At 41.8% G+C, this 19,807-nt stretch overlaps 2 protein-coding genes across 2 annotated transcripts; both read left to right on the forward strand.

Annotated features, from left to right (window-relative positions):
- The first annotated feature begins 4,793 nt into the window (after positions 1 to 4,793).
- On the forward strand, positions 4,794 to 7,142 carry LOC145410082 (inactive hydroxysteroid dehydrogenase-like protein 1). Its single transcript, XM_080280290.1, has 3 exons — positions 4,794 to 4,908; positions 5,740 to 5,960; positions 7,083 to 7,142. The coding sequence occupies exons 1-3, from the start codon at positions 4,794 to 4,796 to the stop codon at positions 7,140 to 7,142; spliced, it is 396 nt and encodes a 131-aa protein (XP_080136416.1).
- Positions 7,143 to 9,521: 2,379 nt separating this feature from the next.
- LOC145410083 (hydroxysteroid dehydrogenase-like protein 1) lies at positions 9,522 to 16,551 on the forward strand. Its single transcript, XM_080280291.1, has 7 exons — positions 9,522 to 9,678; positions 11,194 to 11,316; positions 12,850 to 12,963; positions 14,194 to 14,414; positions 14,918 to 15,047; positions 15,824 to 15,921; positions 16,432 to 16,551. The coding sequence occupies exons 1-7, from the start codon at positions 9,522 to 9,524 to the stop codon at positions 16,549 to 16,551; spliced, it is 963 nt and encodes a 320-aa protein (XP_080136417.1).
- Positions 16,552 to 19,807: the final 3,256 nt, after the last annotated feature.

Genomic DNA, 19,807 nt, shown 5'->3' on the forward strand with positions numbered 1-19,807 from the left:
GGAAGTACAAATATCCGCGTCTAATGATAGGAATACTTTCCTAGACTATTCAGTTAACTGATTTAACATAAAGGGAACCCGTTACAGTGGTTTCGTTGACTCATTATTGTAGCCCCAGGTTCATGTGAAACGTGAATCCGATGGGTTGTAGACTGAACTTGTCATTCTTTAGTCAGCCATCCTCCTTTTGGCGGATAGGAAGGGAGATGTGGAACGTTTGTATAACCAGGCAGATCCACCGCCTGATAATATTGCTGGATCCACGTGAAGACGTCCCGCTCCGACACATACAGCTTGAGTTAAGTGGGGTTTCCTTTCTAAATCCTAAAACCAACCCAAATAAAGCAGATATTTCAGGGCAAAGAATAACACTCACTGGAACTGCATGTATCCGTTGTTCTAATACAATTTTATGTAATTTGTTCCAGGGATTTCTTTTTGACGAGATCTTCAATCGTCGCTTCTACATGTACGTGATCGAATGGTTGGTCCCTTCATTGATTAAAGCAGAACTGAAGCGTGTGTCAGAACAAGCTAAGAAGAAGTAGCAGAGTGAGATGGACAACACCAATCAGAAGTGGTAGAAATGGAGTTGGGATAATGTGACTTTGTGACACTTATCCTTCTGTCTTTCCTTCTTTTTCAATAACTATGCCCAGGTATGCATTTCTCTACCTCTGGGCACAGGATTTTTCTGAAGTGGCTGTCTCTATCAGCTGTTGCTACCTGTCATTGACGACACTCTTCCAAGAAGGTGTTGACATCCAGTTCAGTTATTCTGCCATATGGGTTGCCAAGAAAGTGGGATATGGATTGCCGAAAAAGTACATACCATGAACAAAAAAAAAAAAAATAAAAAAAAAATAAAACATTTGTAATAAAGATATGACAGGTTAAAAAAAATAATGTGACATCGGTTACACCGAACCTGAAAATTTAGAAGGACGTTCCAGAAGAATGGACTGTTCAAGGTAGATGACTGAACGATTAGTTTTGCTACTTACTGTATAAATGACTGAAGAATAAAACACTTTATCCAAGAAGGCATTGTTTTATATTCATGTTGAGGTTTTCTGGATAAGCATTTTTATATGTATTGAGAGAGAGAGAGAGAGAGAGAGAGAGAGATACAGACAGACAGACAGACAGACAGACAGACAGAGACAGAAACAGACACAGAGACAGACAGACAGACAGGAAGGAAGGGCGGGGACTAAATGCAGTGAGGAAAGTCAGAGAAAGGGTAATACACTAGAGAGAGAGAGAGAGAGAGAGAGAGAGAGAGAGAGAGAGAGAGAGAGAGAGGAGGGGGTTATAGGAGGTGAGGAAGTTGGAGAAAAGGTCATACACTAACGAGAGAGAGGGGGGGGGGGTATAAGCTGCCGTGAGGGTGTGCGAGGTAATGTGGGGTGTGTGGAGTAGTTTCAGATTGCACATGGATCCATGAGATAAATGCAGGATGGATATTAGGCTGAGGTAAGAACATGTGTTTGAGGTGAAATAATCAGCCATACTCTTTCTTCCCCCCTCTCTCTCTCTCTCTCTCTCTCTCTCTCTCTCTCATCTGAGGTAGGGAAATAAATATCGAAAATTAGCGAACGAGTGCACGTGAGGTGTTGTCAGGTGATAATTAGCCAATTTCAGGTGTATGGCACTATCACTTACCTAATTTCTTTTTTGTGTATATCATTTGATATAAGAATAGGGCATAGGGCTTATTTCAATGGATGAAATCAGTGGAAAGTTCCAGGGAAGATTTACTTAGCGTAACATGGCCGGGCAGACAAGAGGAAAGGGTAATAGAGGGGAGGTAGGGAGGGGAGTCAAAAACATGGAGAAATGGCTATTTTGTCAACAATGGATGGGAGTACCGATAAGATTAGGAGTGCTGACTAGTCTTGGACATTGGCAGTACTGATAGATGATACAGCCAACACTTGAAAGCCTGGGCAAATTAAAAATAACACAGAATCACAAAAGTGATGCCCCGTGGTATGAGCCCTTGCTCCCAAGTGTTACGAAAGTGACGCCCTGCAGTTAAGGGGTTAAAGGATCCCCTCACCTTCCTCGGGCTGGTGTGGGTGGCCTAGTTGGTGCTGTACATCGTCCTGGACGTCGTGGTGGTGCTGCACAAGTTCGTGTAGGGCGGCTGAGCAACGATAACTTGGCGATTAAGTACAGTGGCAAGTGGGCAGGTGAGATTCTGAACTTACCTTTGACGCAGTGATACTTTTTTTTTTTTTGCCTCTTCGATTCATTTCTTTTTTCTACTTCTTACGTGCAGTCAGTGTATCTAGCTTATACCTAAAAGTTGAGGGATTAGATTCACCTAACTTGACTTAAATCATCTGAAATGGCGAGGAATATACTACAAAATTATTACGTGATATTACTGAAGCGGTTAACCTGAGATTGGAAACGTGAAAGACAAACTCCTTTTTTTTAATCATTAGTGAAATATATAATGGGTAATTAAGGAAGACTGACACTTCTACCTGGTTGCTAATTGCGTTCCTTGATAGACAGATACACAGATAGATGGACAGATAGAGATAGATAGAAAGATAGACAGATAGATAGATGGATAGATATGAGCACAAAACACATGATCTTGGAGAGGAAAAAAATAGGCTTACATGAGACACCTTTAATCGTCACCTTCAAGAGGAAAAATAAAGTTCTGAGGATTCGTACAGAGATGTGCTTGGGTGAGGATGTGCAGCTTCTGTGCTCAGTGTTTGGAGACTGTGCTTCGAGACAGAGTTGTTGTTTTCATAAAAGACTCGTGATGCATGGAGGGAACTCCTTAAAAATAGGAAACTAACCTTTGACCTTTGCGTACATTAGTCCTGGGCAGCAGAGAACATAGAAACTTAGGCTGGACATTGAATTCTTCAGAGAGAGATTTGAAAGTAACCAGTGCTTCATCCAGGGGCACAAAGCTGAAATCATAAAGAAATACTGGTTTTGTAACTGCATCCACTCACAAAAGATATTATGCTCCGCCTAAGGAAAGACTTGCAGTGAATGAAATGACAGAGATTACTTTCCATCCTGGTATCAAAAGCGAGCTAGAGAGAAACTACATATCCATCAAGAAAATTTAGGATCGTCTGAGGAGTGGATAAGTATGGTAAAGGAGGATCCTATGCCAAAGCGCTGAAGTGCCATTGAGCGATGATGGAGAATATTTGGAAATATTTGCGTTCCACATCGATCCAGGAGTTACTCCAAATATGCCTCCAGTCTGTTCATAAGACTGTGCCAAGAAAGAGAATTTTGAACAAGCGGAATGATTCACAGCCTACCACCATCAAAAATTATTGCGAGAAAAAAAAAAAAATCGTCATTTTTTTTTTTTTTGTATTGAGGATGACAACACACAAATCCTTAGACTCAAAGCGAGAGAGGAAATGACCTGTGACGGCACAAAAGAACAACTTTCAGGGAGTATCCATGGTCTCAGCAGAAGAGTTTGGGAATGTTTGTTACGGAGAAATGGGTTCGTTGCTTGGTGTACAGGACCTCGACACATTCTCTTCAGTTAAGTCAGTTGAGATGCCTGCTAGTAGATTCCTGATCAACATCAGCCAAACTCCGGGACGAACCAGCAAATCTTCCATCTCCAGACGACATCACAAGAGGTAACGAGGGAATCATGCATCTGATAATCGAAGACCAAACTCCCTCCATGTCGAGGTACGCTAGTAGATGTGAATCCACATTTCACCATTAAAATTCTTTCTTCACCATTCAGTGCAAGCCCCTACATTCTCATCACGCTAAGCTTTAGATTAGTAATGCGATAGATTCAGTCACACTCTTGTAGTGTAGCTTTACACCAGTTTTCTGTTGAGCCAGTCGTGTTGTGGTAGAACTGTATTTTATCTTAATCAGGCTGGATTCCAGCCCATGTTGGTCATATCTTATACATCCAGGTTGATGTCCTTGCCTGCAACCTCCCTCTCCCTCCTATTCGCCCTCTTGTGTCCAAAGCAGCTGTCCAGAGATTCCTTCAGGAGGTGGGCATACTGATGCTGAACGTTCTACCAGCGTCACCATCCATCACTATGATAAATAACGTTGAGTGATATTTACCTACGACAATCACCCACCAGCATCCTATGATGTAATGTGGCCATCCCTCGTATTTGCCTGGGGTACTCAAAGCCTAATGAGAATACTCAGTAGACCTTGGGCTGCTGACATGCCCTGCAAGATGTGTGGTGCTAACGCCCCCACTGCTGCCTCATTCTCCTATCACATCTTTACTAGCTGTCAGGTCCATGTAGACTCGACCCTCTTTTCGTGCACTTTCCTCTCGACCTCGAACTCAGGGAACAGCATTGTAATGAAGATAGGTCAAAAGGTTGTATTCTTTATACTGATGAGCATATTAATGTTTACTAACCTTCACTGATATTCTCCTGATGTATTTAAACTGCTGTGGCGTGATGATATGTTTTTCCCCTTTGTGGCAGTGTACTGCCATTTTTAAAACTGTTGTGTGTGAGCAGTGGTGACTAGGTTTCGTAGCACTTCTTCCTTTACGTTTACTCTGCATATGCGCTGTGTTTTCTCGTTAGTTGTAGATGCATATAATCCACATAAAAGCCACACAAGTGACATGAAAGATAATAATTAAAGAACAATATGTTAAATAAAAGGCTAAGGAAATGGAGCTAAGAAGCCTCGTCAGGGGAAAAATGAAAAGGTGTAATATGCAAAGTAAATTGCTAAGGAAGAGGTGCAAAGAAGCCTCCTATGCCCTATTTGGTGTGTGTACAGTGGTGATGGGGTGCACGGACGGCATCGGGAAGAAGTACGCGAGGCAGCTGGCCAGACGAGGCATAAACATCTTCATCGCTCGCAACATCAACAATCTCAACAACGTCAGTCAGCTCATTAGTGAGTAGCTATTTGTATGTGTGTGTGCGTGTGTGTGTGTGTGTGTGTGTGTGTGTGTGTGTGTGTGTGTGTGTGTGTGTGTGTGTGTGTGTGTGTGTGTGTGTGTGTGTGTGTGTGTGTGTGTGTGCTATATCCCTAAGACGGCTCCCCAGAAGCGGTTGCTTACCTATGGTCATCGGGCTGCTCCTCCAGACAGACCAAGGTTAAGCAACAAGAAAAACTTGATTGGGTGAATCTCACAGCACCTGTAGCTATGAAATGAGCATTCTACCAAGCAGTGCATTGTTAGCTGGGTAAACAAGGAAGTGTTTTCACAAAGTCAACTGGTATTAAAGCATGAGACCTATATCTTCAGCCATGGCGAAAGATCAGATGGAACTTAATTTGAATAGAATATCATTTTAGTTAAAGTGAAAGCTATTAATGCCTCTCTTGCAATGGCATAGTAAGACGAAGCCCCATCAACCTTTCCCTGGATCCACATCTGCTCTGACATGTTATTTTCCACTAGAGGAATAGTCGCCAGGTGTGGAGACTGAGATTGTACAGGTGGACTTCAGCCACGGCAGAGATGTGTACCCGAAGATCGCTGCCCACCTCACGGAGAAAGATATTGGCATTCTGGATAATTATTTCTACTGTAATGCAGTCTACTGAATTCTAACATTAGTAACACACTGTTTTCTTTTTATTTTATACCAACATTCATATTGTTATTTCTAGTCGGCTATACTGAGTTTTTCAATTGCAGACTTTCTTTACAACTCACTCAGTACTTCATGGCTTCACACTGGCATCCATAGCCGCCAATATTTCTCTCTTCTGTTGCAGTGAACAGTGTCGGTGTTGCTCTTTATCTACCCAAAAAGTTCATGGATGTAAGTGAAGAGGATACATGGAATCACGACAATATCAATGTGGCTCCGGCGGTGGCCATGACACAGCTGATGTTGGCCAAGATGGTGGCCAGGGGTCAGGGGTCCATCATCAACATTGCCTTCGTTACCTCTTCCTGTCCAGGGCCGTATCTTGGAATCTGTTCCGCGTCCAAGGTGGAGTCGAGAAGACAATTCAGCTTTTCTTATACTGCTCCGCTCATTTATGCAACATGCAACACAGGGTAGCAATATCACTAGGATGTAGTAGCAAAATGTAACATAAAAGGACAGTATTTACAGGCTGTGGCTATAACTGTTTCATCTTTGGTTTTCTTTTTTTTTCTTTTTTGGTGTTCGTGGACTTTTTCTCCGAGTCCTTGTCCGTGGAATGTGGAGGTACTGGCATCACCGTGCAGACCATCAGGCCGTCATACATCTCAATTAACATGACCAACTTCTCTCACTACAGATCGAAAACCAGTGGGTCATCATCTAATCCTCTCTTCGTTACTCGTATGTAGTATGGATCATTTTCTGTGCTAATAACTTATATCAATCAATAATACTCATGCAGGAAAATATTGAAAGCCATCCGGAATGTATAAACTAAAAAAAAAAAAAAAAAAAAGGAAGCAATCGGTGAATTAAGGGTGGTTTCAGTAAACAGTTTAAATGAAACGTTTGAGTCCACTAACATTCTAGGCTGAAAATATTTGCCGTCTTTTGGCATTAAGTTATATCCAATCTTTTGAAGAGTCTCATAAAGTTGTTAGGCTCCAGACTTGTTTTTAAAGAAAGATGTTTAATTGTTAAATAATATTGAATGAATAAGAAGATACACGAGCGTGACATATATGTAAAATATCAGGATGAACTTTTGATTCAAGTTATGCCAAGAGAAATATCGTCATCAGAGATCAGTCCTGCAGGTGTTACTTATCTAAAAAATAAATATTTTAAATGCAGGATTTCGTTGACGATGGTGACGGCCCTCCAGATGTTACATATATAGTTAGAAAGATAAATAGATAGATAGATAGATAGACTGACAGATATACATGAATAGCGGGTGCTTGGTGATGATACTGATGCCCCTCTAGATGGTCCCTTGTCACTGTGATTATTCTACGATAAAAGACGGAAAGAAAGCTTTAAGTTGATGTATTAACTCGGGGACACTGGTTTGTTGTAGTATGAGATGGTGGACTTCTTTGGACTGGTTGATATTCTGGCACGAGGGAGAGTTAATTTGTGCCTCTGAACTCATAACTATCATCACCTTTCATTTAACCTCAGCTTCTGAAGTTAAGTTGTGAGAGTGGCCCAGGTCCCTCAGATGAAAACATAGAGCTGTAGAGTTTGATGTCCCCCACATACTGGCACGTTCCATCCACCTAGACGTTTGTGTCCAGTGCCCTGCCCACCCTTGGCCACGCTGGACGTACCACGGGTTTCTGGCCACACGGCATCCTGGTAACTTTCTGTACTCTTTTCACTTTATCTTGGCCTAAAATTGTCATCTCTCAATCTTGAATACTGAGTTGTAGCAATAGATTAGCACTAGAATGTGATTCGAGTCACGAAGAAGTCTTGCGGAAAGGATACAGAGCCCTAGTATTGCATTTTACTGTCACTGAGTAAAATAAACTGGAAAAGGGCGATAATCTGTACCAAGTTAAGGTAAACGAACTTGGTAAACGAAAAACAGCGTAATATATGCAGATGGATAAAGCTACCAAATTCTTAGTCTTTTCCGTACGCACACCACTAAATAGGATTGCAATGTATTCTTAGCTTTTTCCGTATAATTGTATGTATATAACACACGATTTAGAAAGTGTCAGTGAAGACAGATAATACTCTTCTTTAGGCATTTGTCTCGAACCATCTCTTCCAACTATGGCTACGATGTGGATGGCGGACTTGTGGCATTGCGTCATACTGAAGAAGTGCAACAAGCAGCAGTAGCACTCTGTTACCTCTGTTATCTACTGAAGAAGAGCACAGCATCAGTAGCACTCTGTTACCTCTGTTATCTACTGAAGAAGTGCAACGAGCAGCAGTAGCACTCTGTTACCTCTGTTATCTACTGAACAAGAGCAACAAGCAACAGTAGGACTCTGTCACCACTACTACCTACTGAAAAAGGGCGACAAGCAAAAGCAGCACCTATTACCTCTACTACATGCTGAAAAAGAACAATAACAGCAACAGCACTGTCATCAAAATTACTGCTTATTGTTCTAGTTACTGTTAATGTTTTTTTTTATGTTTTTGCTGCTGCTTTTTATATTGTGGCCACAGGCTCCTCTGAACGTGAACCCGGTGGACTGCAGGCTAAAGTTACCCTTCCCCTGCGGTCCACTACATCTCTTTTCGGGAGACACGGATGGGATCTTCATATGACCGAACTGAATTTTCATATCTAAGGTGAATCTTAAATTGATTTTTTATTTTTTACATAATAGTTATTCGAGACAATTATTTGTGTTTGCAACAAAAATCACTTTTTACTGTAAGTACAATTTTCTTTTTAGTATACGCTTATTACATTAAATTGGCCAAATTTTCCTCATTCTCTTTCTGCTTTTTTCATTTGATTTGAGAGGAGAGCGGAAGATATTAGGCTACAATGGCTTTTCATCCTTTTTCACAGAGTTTCTTCGTGACTGGCATCATACAGTATTCTACTGCTAATCTATTTTTACAGCTGACCATTTAAGATGGATAGATATCAGTTTTAGGCCAAGTTATAGTAAGATAAGTATAGTTAGTTTTTATATATGGTGTAACTTTTTTTCTTTGCATCCTAAATACAGAGTTCATTGTAATTACTTTCTCACTCCCACACAAAATACAGCATTATTTTCAATAGGCTTCTTTTTTATGTCCATCAGTTTTAACATTTTTTATGTTGTGCCTATTTGCAATCAGATAAAAAATGGTTGGTTATGCTATAGGGTAAAAGATAAAATTGTGTGTGTGTGTGTGTGTGTGTGTGTGTGTGTGTGTGTGTGTGTGTGTGTGTGTGTGTGTGTGTGTGTGTGAGGGACTGGGTGGCTGGATGTGTGCCAACATCAATGCATTAATTTGTTTCTCAAAGTCCGGGGGTTCATAAGATTCAGTTTATGCATTTGACGCTGTTTAATAACATGCCCATCCATTGTTGCTGACATTTTATTATTTTTGTGTCCAAAATATTTGATTATTTTCTAGCAGAGTTTTAGTCCACTATCATAATTGTTAGCGCACCCTGCTAAAAACATTTATCTATCATAGTTAATAGTTTTTTATTTTTTACCTTTTTATTTTTATTTAAAGGGTCGATTTTCTTACCCCGTTAGAAGAAGCCATGTTTGACTCTCTGGCTAATTATCAGAACCAGGAATAATATGAGTTTCAATTCCCTTTGTAGCAGTAGTAAGATAGATATATAAAGTGACCCAGTGATTTATACAAGTGTGTGTGTGTGTGTGTGTGTGTGTGTGTGTGTGTGTGTGTGTGTACACACAGAGATACATAAGTACATAGGTAGAATGATATAAACTACCAAATCACACATATATGTAAGAAGTGTGTGGAGAAAGATCAAGTTACAGCTCAGATAAGCTCATGATTGTTGTGGGCGGTCCATCTTGCCTTGTCATGCTGAGATGCAAGGATATTGCGTCAGTCACTGAGTGCACAGACTGGTGGACGGTCAGTTGTGGTGCAGCGTCAGTGTCCTCAGGAAGTATGGGGCTTCAGGATGTTCTCACCTTCCTCGGGCTGGTGTGGGTGGCCAGGTGGGTGCTGTATATCGTGCTGGACGTCGTGGCGGCGCTGCGAAAGTTTGTGTTGGTGCGGCTGAGCAACGACAACTTGCCTATCAAGTATGGTGGCAAATGGGCAGGTGGGTCCTGCTCAGCATATAATAATAATAATAATGATAATAATAAGATTGGATGATGGATGGATGGATGGATGGATAACTAGGATATGGAAATAGCCATTGGCAATTTCAGTAACTCACCACCTGACAAGGTATGGCTAGATCTGGTGATTTCAACGCCCTTTATATGGTGAGCACTTCGAAGTGAAGAGCTAGTGTAGTTGGGCCTCCCTAGAAGAGTAAGAAACGCATTGGGTGAAAGAGAGAGCAACAAAATACTCTCATAGCAAAAATGGCGGAGCCCAAACTACTATCGATGAATCTCCGGGGATTCTCAGAAACTCCTTGCCTAAATGGGCCCAGAGTCGTTCCAGACCTGCTCCCCGACCTTGGCTATTTCCACAAACATTTCAAGTCTGTACCTTTAGCAGTTTCTGAAAATCCACGAATACATTATTTTTAAGGGCTTTTGAATGTAACAGGAAAACCAGTACTGGGAACTGGATGGTACTAAGTCATATATAGCCACTACCTATGGGACTCAGATGGGCAAGTATGATGGCCATTGACCATAGCTTTGAAACTGAGCGAATACGAGCAATTTACCTCTTCGTAAAGAATGATAATAATGACAATAACAATAATAACAAAAAGAACAACAACAACAACAACAACAATGATAATAATAATAATAATAATAATAATAATAATAATAACAATTATACTATTGACACGAACAATATAACTCAATGCTGCTGTGATCAGTTAAAAGTAAAATTGAAGAATATACTAAAACACTGTGCCAAATAAAGTCGATATGATGAATTACGTCATCCGAACATACAACACTTAACCTTTATGCAGAAAGAAAGAATCAGTAAAATTTTCCATTTTTCCAATGAAAAGGAATTGCGTTTTAAAGACTGAGTTCGTAAGCTGGCCGAAGAATTCTAGAATAACCGTTATCCTTCAATTTGAGAGTGTGTAGTCGAACAGGTGCTGCGTGTCGAGAGAGAGAGAGAGAGAGAGAGAGAGAGAGAGAGAGAGAGAGAGAGAGAGAGAGAGAGGTGAAGGAAGACGATAAGAGAAGTTACTAGGTCTATTCTGTTCACTTAAGCTTTTTTTGGCATTTCAAGAGCGATTTCTTAGTCACTCATTTGCCCTTTCTACACTGTGAAGTCTTTCCATCAGAACGCAGAGGCATGTGGTTTCATAACAGAACTATTGTTACGGTGCATTTAATTTGCTGAAGTGAGGTGGGATTCACGTAACACAGACCACACATTGAAAAAAGGAACGAGACCTGCATACTCTCATGATAGCAATGGAAGGGAATGAGCCAGTCACTCTCTCCTCGACCCTTTTTCAACACCAAGTTTCACTGTGATAGGGGGAAACAGAAAAGTGTTTATTTGTTGTAAAGCCTTTAGTGTGTGTATGACCTCTACTTACTTCTACACATATGATGAGAACCTGAAAATGCTTATCAATATGTCGTTAGTACCTTATTCCTTACATTACACTTTGTGTGTACAGTGGTGACGGGGTGCACGGACGGCATCGGGAAGGAGTACGCGAGGCAGCTGGCACAACGGGGCATGAATATCCTCCTTATCGCTCGCAACAAAGACAAACTGAACAACGTCAAACAGCTTATCAGTGTGTGTGTGTGTGTGTGTGTGTGTGTGTGTGTGTGTGTAACACCCACAAAATCAACAACGTTAAGCAGCTTATTTGTAAGTGAGTGTGTGTGTGTGTGTGTGTGTGTGTGTGTGTGTGTGTGTGTGTGTGTGTGTGTAACATCCACAAACTTAATAGTGTCAAGCAACTCATCCATAGGTCCTGAAATATTCTCTGCTTGACTGCATAACTAACAGAAAATGCTGAAAATAATGTATGTTACACTATCTTTTCTGCTTCTTTAGTCGTGGCGCGCGACTCTGAGGTTATTATCGTGCCCTGGCAACCTGGCTTTCAAGCGTGCATCTGATTTCGTGTATAACATGAGACACAAGTGATTCGTGTATATATGTTCGTGTATAATAATATTCATGTATAATATATTCGTGCATAATGATATGATTCGTGTAGAATATGATAAGAACTCGGACGCACTTTTGAATGGATGGTTGCCAGGGTACGATAATGACAACCTCAGACTCGTGCGCCGCAACTATAGTTACAGGAATAGAGGTAGGAATAGGGTAGAGTCGGCGTGAGAAGGCTCCGGTGAAGCCAGAGAACTGTCAAACGGCCATATTGGTCAAGTCAAGAGGTCACGGCAACACCTACCTGACTTGAAGAAGATTGCTGTGCACTCCTATCTCTATGGCTGTGCCCATAGAGGTAAGAGTTCTAATCCTACCTCCGTGGGTGTGGCCACGAGATTATTAAGCCTTTAATACCTCCAGCTGTGTGTCCACCTGGTATTCCTCAGGGAGAATGCCAGAAACAAAGTAGACTTCATTCTACCTCTGGTTTTAGTTGTAGTTCAGCTGTGGGTGTGAGACGTTCTGTCCTAAGTTGTATCTCACCATCAAATAACCTAAGTCTCCAAAAATGCCCACCTCCTGTGCCGCATTTGGGTGTAATGAAAGAGGAGATAAGAAATCTGACCCATCCATTACATTTCACCGTTGAGTATCTTTAGAGTGAATTATAGTTTGTAGGTTAGTATGCAAAAATAGATAAATAAATAAATAAAGATAAAACATATTTTTTTCTGTTTGCAACTAAGAAAACACTCCCGCCTGGTCAGCGGAACCAAGTCAGACAGCTGTCAAAGAGGTCGCCGCCATGTTGGTCGAGTCAGGGCTGTTGGCCTCACTCTGACCTACCCTTGGTTAATCCCATATGCCGCCTTTACCTACTCCTACCTCTATGGTTACAGGATTTCCCGTGGCCTTCAGTATATGTGACTGGCAGTAAGTTCATTTAGCTTTATATGGTATTTTCTTGCTAAAACAAACGCGCGCGCTCGCACACACACACACACACACACACACACACACACACACACACACACACACACACACACACACACACACACACACACACACACACACACACACACACACACACACACGTACATACACACACACAGTGTGTCACGTACAAAAAAAGTCTACACTGTATGAAAACCCGACTATATAGTGAAAATTTTTATTTAGAAATATTTCACCACTTCACCAGGGGAAGAGTGGCCAGGTGTGGAGACGGAGATTGTACAGGTGGACTTCAGCCACGGCAGAGTTATTTACCAGGATATCGCCCGCCACGTGGAGGGTAAGAACATCGGCATCCTGGGTGAGGCCAAGGACTTGTTGGCAAAGGAGAATTCGTAGTGTCTGAGTGCCTGTTCCTTAGCGATTTTTGTTCCATATTCCATCTTGCTGTTTTCTTGTATATACTGTATATGTCTTTCATTTCGACTTGACTTGGATCACTACCAATAGTAAGAGACTTTTCAAAGTGCAATGTGTAAATTAATCGCTGGGGAAATGGCGCTGCGACATCTCTGAAGAAAACTACAAATTTTTTTAAAACACCCTCAACTAACAAACATAAACATTATCCTGTGTCACCCTTTGCTTTATCCTTTTCACTCCAAGACGCATTTTTTCCCACCTTCAAGCGGTTTTATGCAGTTTGGGGAAAGACATGGGGTTATGAAGGGGTTAACTGAGATTGCTGATAACCCGTCCCCATAAACGGTCTCAGGGCAGCAAGAATGAAATGAAAAAATTAGGTAATCCGATTTAAGAGAGTTGACACACAAACAGACGTACATTCATTACCTTCAGTAAAACCGCTCCTTCTTGCCAGTAACCTCAAATTCACATACACGTCACCCATTTCTTCCTTACTTCCTCCAATGAGCTTCCAACTTCCTTGTTTCAATATTCTCTACACCGTCTTCGATAGCTAGCATTCCAATGAAACATTTTCTGCATATTTTTTTTTCACATATTTTTTTGAGTTCATTTCTTCCTAATTCGTTAACGTTATTTGTTTTTCTATCTTTTGTTTAATTTATTTAGTGCATCTTATTATTTATTTTTACTTTTTGAGTTTATATTCTTTTGCTTTCAGCAGCCTCTTAAATCTTTTTCGCCTAGAATTCGTTCAACTTCCCTTCATATAATAACATCACGTGATCAGAGAATCCTTTTGTGACGTTAGAGATAGTAAAACACACACACACACACACACACACACACACACACACACACACACACACACACACACACGTGCTTCTCTCAACAAATGCATAATCAATTCCACTTTTTTCAAAGCTCAATATCCTCTCACTATGGCACTAATAGCTACGAATGAATTGCATATATAAAATACGAATTACTTATTAACAACTTATTTCCCTTTCACCGTCTCTCCCCGCCTTATCAACAACATTGGGATGGTGTTCGTTTTTCCCAAGAAGTTCGTGGTAAGATGGAAACAAATCACAAAGAATGAGACGGTACAAAGCCTCCCATGTCACCTAGAAATATGTCACATTGTTCCTTGCCTCCCCAGTGAACAACGTTGGGATGGTTTCCGTTCCTCCCAACAAGTTTGTGGAGTTCAGGGAGGATGAGGCGTGGAGCCACATCAACGTCAACGTGGCGTCCGTGATGGCCATGACGCAGCTGGTGTTGCCCGGCATGCTGGCCAGAGGACGCGGCGCCATCATCAATGTCGCCTCATTACCATCCAGCTGCCCAATGCCATATTTGGGCGTCTATTCCGCAACTAAGGTGGGAACACCATCGTACGTCTTATTACATAGAAATTATAATTGTCGTATGCACTGGAGCCCCCAGCATGAGACAGAATGAGCTCAATTACCATATGAACCTCGTAAGGTAAGGATTTCATGAAGGCACAGGTTAATATTTACGCAACTGTGTAGGAAATGATGCCATATCATGTCCATCAACGGTCAGTCACAATGTGTTGCATACGTTTCTTAGGACTACAGTAGAGAGACATCACGATCCTGCAGCAGCAGACGGCGCTGTAGTATATTGTGGCTTGATGTCATGGGAGTTTAAATAGATGAGAAATGTTGTGCCTTTGGTTATATGTATCGTCAAGTGTTTACTAAACCTAGTAAATATGACAATACTCAGGCACATTACAGTGTGTTCAGAGACAGATTTAATTTTTAAATGCCTGTAATAAAGCACTGTTCAGAGACAAGTTATGGCGGTAGTGGCAGATGTAACAAAATGCGACATATGTTTGCTCTCACTTTCAGGCATTTCTGGATTTCTTCTCTGAATCGCTGTTTTGGGAGCTCCGTGGATCTGCCATCACTGTGCAGACCCTCAGACCAGGCGCTGTCATTACCCACATGACGAGATACGCAGAACAGATGAGTAAACCAAGTAAGTCATTTCATTTTATACTGGTAATGCTGTCTGAAGGTCAGGTGGGTTAAGGAGTCCAATGTGGCACATAAAGGATGAATTCTGAGGAAAGGCTGGGATTTACTGTTCACTTAATGCCACTCAAGGCAGAGCAACTGGGCACTCTCGCCTTTAATGTCTGGACCAGAAAACAAATATGTCATATAGATGAATTGGTCACTCTCTCATTAATGGATGCTAATCATGTCTAATCCTCACATGTGCTCGGTTAAAGGCAAAATTCGGTAGAGTGCACAGACTTTCACCCAAATAGTTTCATAGTATAGGTTAATAGGTAGTGCAAGAATATGGGATTGCTTGGTACTTCATCAAACTCCAAAGTTTATCACAACCGTCATGCCGTGTTCTCCTTAGTTATTAATTACACCCAGCCTGACTCTATACTTGTTATTGCTGTGATTTAACACCGGTCTGTTTGGCCGAGCAGACCACAGGTAAACAACTGCTTCTGTAGGACCATCTACAGGTACAATACAGAGCATATACCGTGTACGGATCCGTCTCGCCCTTGTGGTAGACATCTCCTCACAAGGTTTGGACAGGGCCCTTCCCATGGCATGGTGCAGGGAAATATGGGGACGTTTGGCTCCCGGGTGAACACTGCAGCTGCTCCAACCAGAATGCACAGCGTTACATCGTGTACGCTCCTCATCAGGGCCAGAACTCATAGCACAGTGAAATAATTAAGACTATTTCATTGTAGAGTTTCCTAATTAACTATCGTTTATTCACAGGCTTCTTTGTGGCCACCACCAAAACCTACGTGACCAGTGCCCTGGCCACCCTCAGCCACTCTGGTCGTACCTCGGGCTACTGGCCACACGGTCTTCAGGTACGTGTGACACTGCCCTCATACGTCACATTCTTGGGAAGTACAAATAGCCTCGTCTAATGATAGGGATGTTTTAATAGACTATAACGTTAACTGATTTAACTTAAAGCAAACACGTTATAGTGGATTCATTGACTCATTATTATAGTCCCAGGTTCATTTGAAACGTGATTCCAATGGACTGTAGACTGAAGCTGCCCTTCTCCTTCAGTTCGCCATTCTCCTTTTGAGGGATTGGAAGGGAGATGTGGAGCGTTTGTATAACCAGGCAGATCCACCGCCTTGTCATATTAGTGCCTCCACGTGAAGGCGTCCCGCTCCAACACATACAGCTTGAGTTAAGTGGGGTTAAGCCGTATAAGATCTCAAGGTTGGCCAAGAGGGAGACTTTTTCTTTTCTAAATCCTAAAACCAACCCAAATAAAATTGATATTTCAGGGCAAAGAATAACGCTTATTGGAAGCGCATATTTCCGTTGTTCTAATACATTTTTTATGTAATTTGTTCCAGGAATTTCTTGGTGATGAGATTTTCAATCGTCGCTTCTACATGTACATGATCGAATGGATGGTCCCTTCATTGATTAAAGCAGAACTGAAGCGTGTGGCAGAACAAGCCAAGAAGAAGTAGCAGAGTGAGATGGACAACACCAATCAGAAGTGGTAGAAATGGAGTTGGAATAATGTGACTTTGTGACACTTATCCTTCTGTCTTTCCTTCTTTTTCAATAACTATGCCCTGGTATGCATTTCTCTACCTCTGGGCACAGGATTTTTCTGAAGTGGCTGTCGCTATCAGCGGTTGCTACATGTCATTGACGACACTCTTCCAAGAAGGTGTAGACATCCAGTAAAATTATTCTGCCATATGGGTTGCCAAATAAGTGACAGATATAAGATTAATATAAGTACATACCATGAACAAAAAAAAAAAAAAGAACATATGTAATAAAGATATGACAAGTTAAAAAAAATAATGTGACATCGGTTACAACGAACCTGAAAATTTTGAAGGACGTTCCAGAAGAATGGACTGTTCAAGGTAGATGACTGAATGATTAGTTTTGCTACTTACTGTATAAATGACTGAAGAATATAACACTTTATCCAAGAAGGCATTGTTTTATATTCATGTTGAGGTTTTCTGGATAAGCATTATTATATGTATTGAGAGAGAGAGAGAGAGAGAGAGAGAGAGAGAGAGAGAGAGAGAGAGACAGACAGACAGACAGACAGAGGAAAGAAGAAGATCAGAGGAGGTAGGAGTGAGGGAGAGAGAGAGAGAGAGAGAGAGAGAGAAAGAGGGGGGGAACGGGGATAAGCTGCCATGAGGGTGTGCAAGGTAATGTGAGGGTGTGTGGAGTTGTTCCAGATTGCACATGGATCCGTGAGATAAATGCAAGATGGATATTAGGCTTAGGTAAGGACATGTGTTTGAGGTGAAATAATCAGCCATACTCTTGCTTCCCTCTCTCTCTCTCTCTCTCTCTCTCTCTCTCTCTCTCTCTCTCTCTCTGTCACTCCTACGTCATCTGATCTTCTTTCCTCTTTTTTCTTTATTTTCCCCTCTGTGCTCACCCGCCTCCTTCTTCCTAATTTTCTCCTTCTTTCCCTTATTTTTTTCCTTCCTTTTCTTCCTGCTTTTTTCTCTCCTCAGCAGTCTCCATCCGTCTCCTCACCTCCATCCAGGTTTCCTTTATTTCCAGGAATTAATTCACAGATGACCATGGAAAATAATACAGAATGGAATAATGTTGTTTTGACTGAGAGGGAATACAAAAAGAGGAAAAAACAACTCGAAAGAGCACCCTCCAATTAATCAGATTTTCATTTCGATCATTCATGAAGCTCCAAGTAGTGTGTGAAAATAGAGTTTTAATCTATGGTAATATTCACTGATTTTCGTGGTAAAGCTTTGTGTGTGTGTGTGTGTGTGTGTGTGTGTGTGTGTGTACAAAGTGCCGTAGCATCACTGGCATAGTTTCCAGTTAAACGTTTTCTTCTGCTAGACATTGAAACTTTCACATCCATTTAGCGAACATTATTTACGCCGCACTATGGTGTGGTACTACTACTCTGCGGCCAGGTTGTGTTAGGAAAAATACTGCCACCGTATTCCCTGCGTGTCGTAAAAGGCGACTAAAAGGGGCGGGGTGAGCGGACTAGGGACCCCCTCCTCTGTTTTTTAGTTCCTAAAAAAAGACAGACCACAGAAAGGGATGGGGGATGGAGTTATCCCTGTACCCTGAAGACTGGGTCTATGAATGTGCGTGGATGCAGTACGATTGAGGCTAAAAGGGAGGAGACTGGGAGAATGTTTGTGAGAAGAAAGTTGGATGTGTTAGCTTTGAGTGAAACGAAGATGAAAGCGAAGGGTGAGTCTATGTTTGCAAGTGTGAATGGAAGATTGTCAGGTGTTGATAGAGGAAGGGCAAGAGAAGGTGTGGCCTTGTTAGTGAGTCTGGAAGTACAGCAGTGTGTGATTGAATGGAAGGAGGTGTCATCGAGACTGATGTGGGTGAAAGCGAAATTTGAACGTGAGTTGTGGGTGTCTGTGAGTGCATGTGGGCCTGGTAGTGAAAGTGATGAAGAAGAGAGGGAGTCTTTCTGGAATGATATTGATGAGTGTCTGCAGAGTTTTGGAGCGAATGTGAATGTGGTAATGATGGGAGATCTAAATGCAAGAGTGGGAAATGTAGCAGTTGAAGATGTAGTTGGTATGCATGGTGTGCCTGGAAGAAATGAAAATGGGGAACGAATGATAGCGATGTGTGTTGAGCCAGAGATGGTGATTGGAAATACGCTGTTTGAGAAGAAAGATATTTATAAGTATACTAGGGTGAGACAGGAGGGTGGAAGGGTTGTTGATAGAGCTTTGATGGACTATGTGGTTGTGTCTAGGAATGTAATAGGAAGATTGTTGGATATGAGAGTTCTGAGAGGGGAGGGTGGAGGTATGTCTGACCACTACCTGGTGGAGGGAAAGTTAAGAGTAGGTAAGAGATGGGTGAGAGCTAGGAGGGTTAGGTGAGGCAGGAAGGTTTTGCAAGTGAGTGAGTTGGATAAAAGAGAGAAAAAAATAGAGTATCAGGAGAAATTGAAAGATGAGTGGAACGCAGCGAAAGGTCGGGAAAATGGCAGTGTGGAGGAGGAATGGCAGTTGTTTAAGAAGTGCTGTGGTGGGGCATGCAGAAGAGGTGTGTGGTGTGAGACGTGTGGGTGGTGGTGTAAGAAAAGGAAGTGAATGGTGGTGTGAGGAAGGAAGTATGACTGTGGCTGAGAAGAGACGTGCATATGAAGTGTGGCTGGAGAGGAAGGATGAGATGTCATATGAAAGGTATAAGGAAAAGAGGAATTGGGCGAGAAGGGCTGTGCGTGATGCTAAAGTGGCAGCAGATGAGAGGTGGGGTAGGCTGCTGACAGAGAATTTTCAACAGAATAAGAAAATGTTTTAGGAGGTGAAAAGGGTGCGAAAGGGAGAGTCTGGGAAGGAAGAACGAGTAAAACCAGAAGTTGGAAGGATCTTAATTGAGATGGATGCAGTAAGGAAGAGATGGGCAGAGTATTTTGAAAGATTGTTAAATGTAGAGGAGGAAAGGGTGACTGAGATTGTGGCGGATGGAACGGTGCAAGGAATAAATGTGTTGGGAGAGTTGAATGATTCTTTGATCACAAAGGAGGAAGTGAAGAAGGCAGTAAAGGAGATGAAAACAGGGAAAGCTGCAGGTATGGATGGGTGTGCTGTGGAATGCCTGAAGGGTGGTGGAGTGACTCTTGTTGACTGGTTAGTAAGATTGTTGAATGTGTGCTTCGTGAAAGGTATGGTGCCAGTTGACTGGGCAAGTGCTTGTGTGGTCCCACTGTGGCAAGGGTGATAAGTATGAATG

Source organism: Coenobita brevimanus, chromosome 84 (genome assembly GCF_032717465.1).
Source record: "Coenobita brevimanus isolate Jiangsu-jjx chromosome 84, ASM3271746v2, whole genome shotgun sequence".
Classification (NCBI taxonomy): domain Eukaryota; kingdom Metazoa; phylum Arthropoda; class Malacostraca; order Decapoda; family Coenobitidae; genus Coenobita; species Coenobita brevimanus.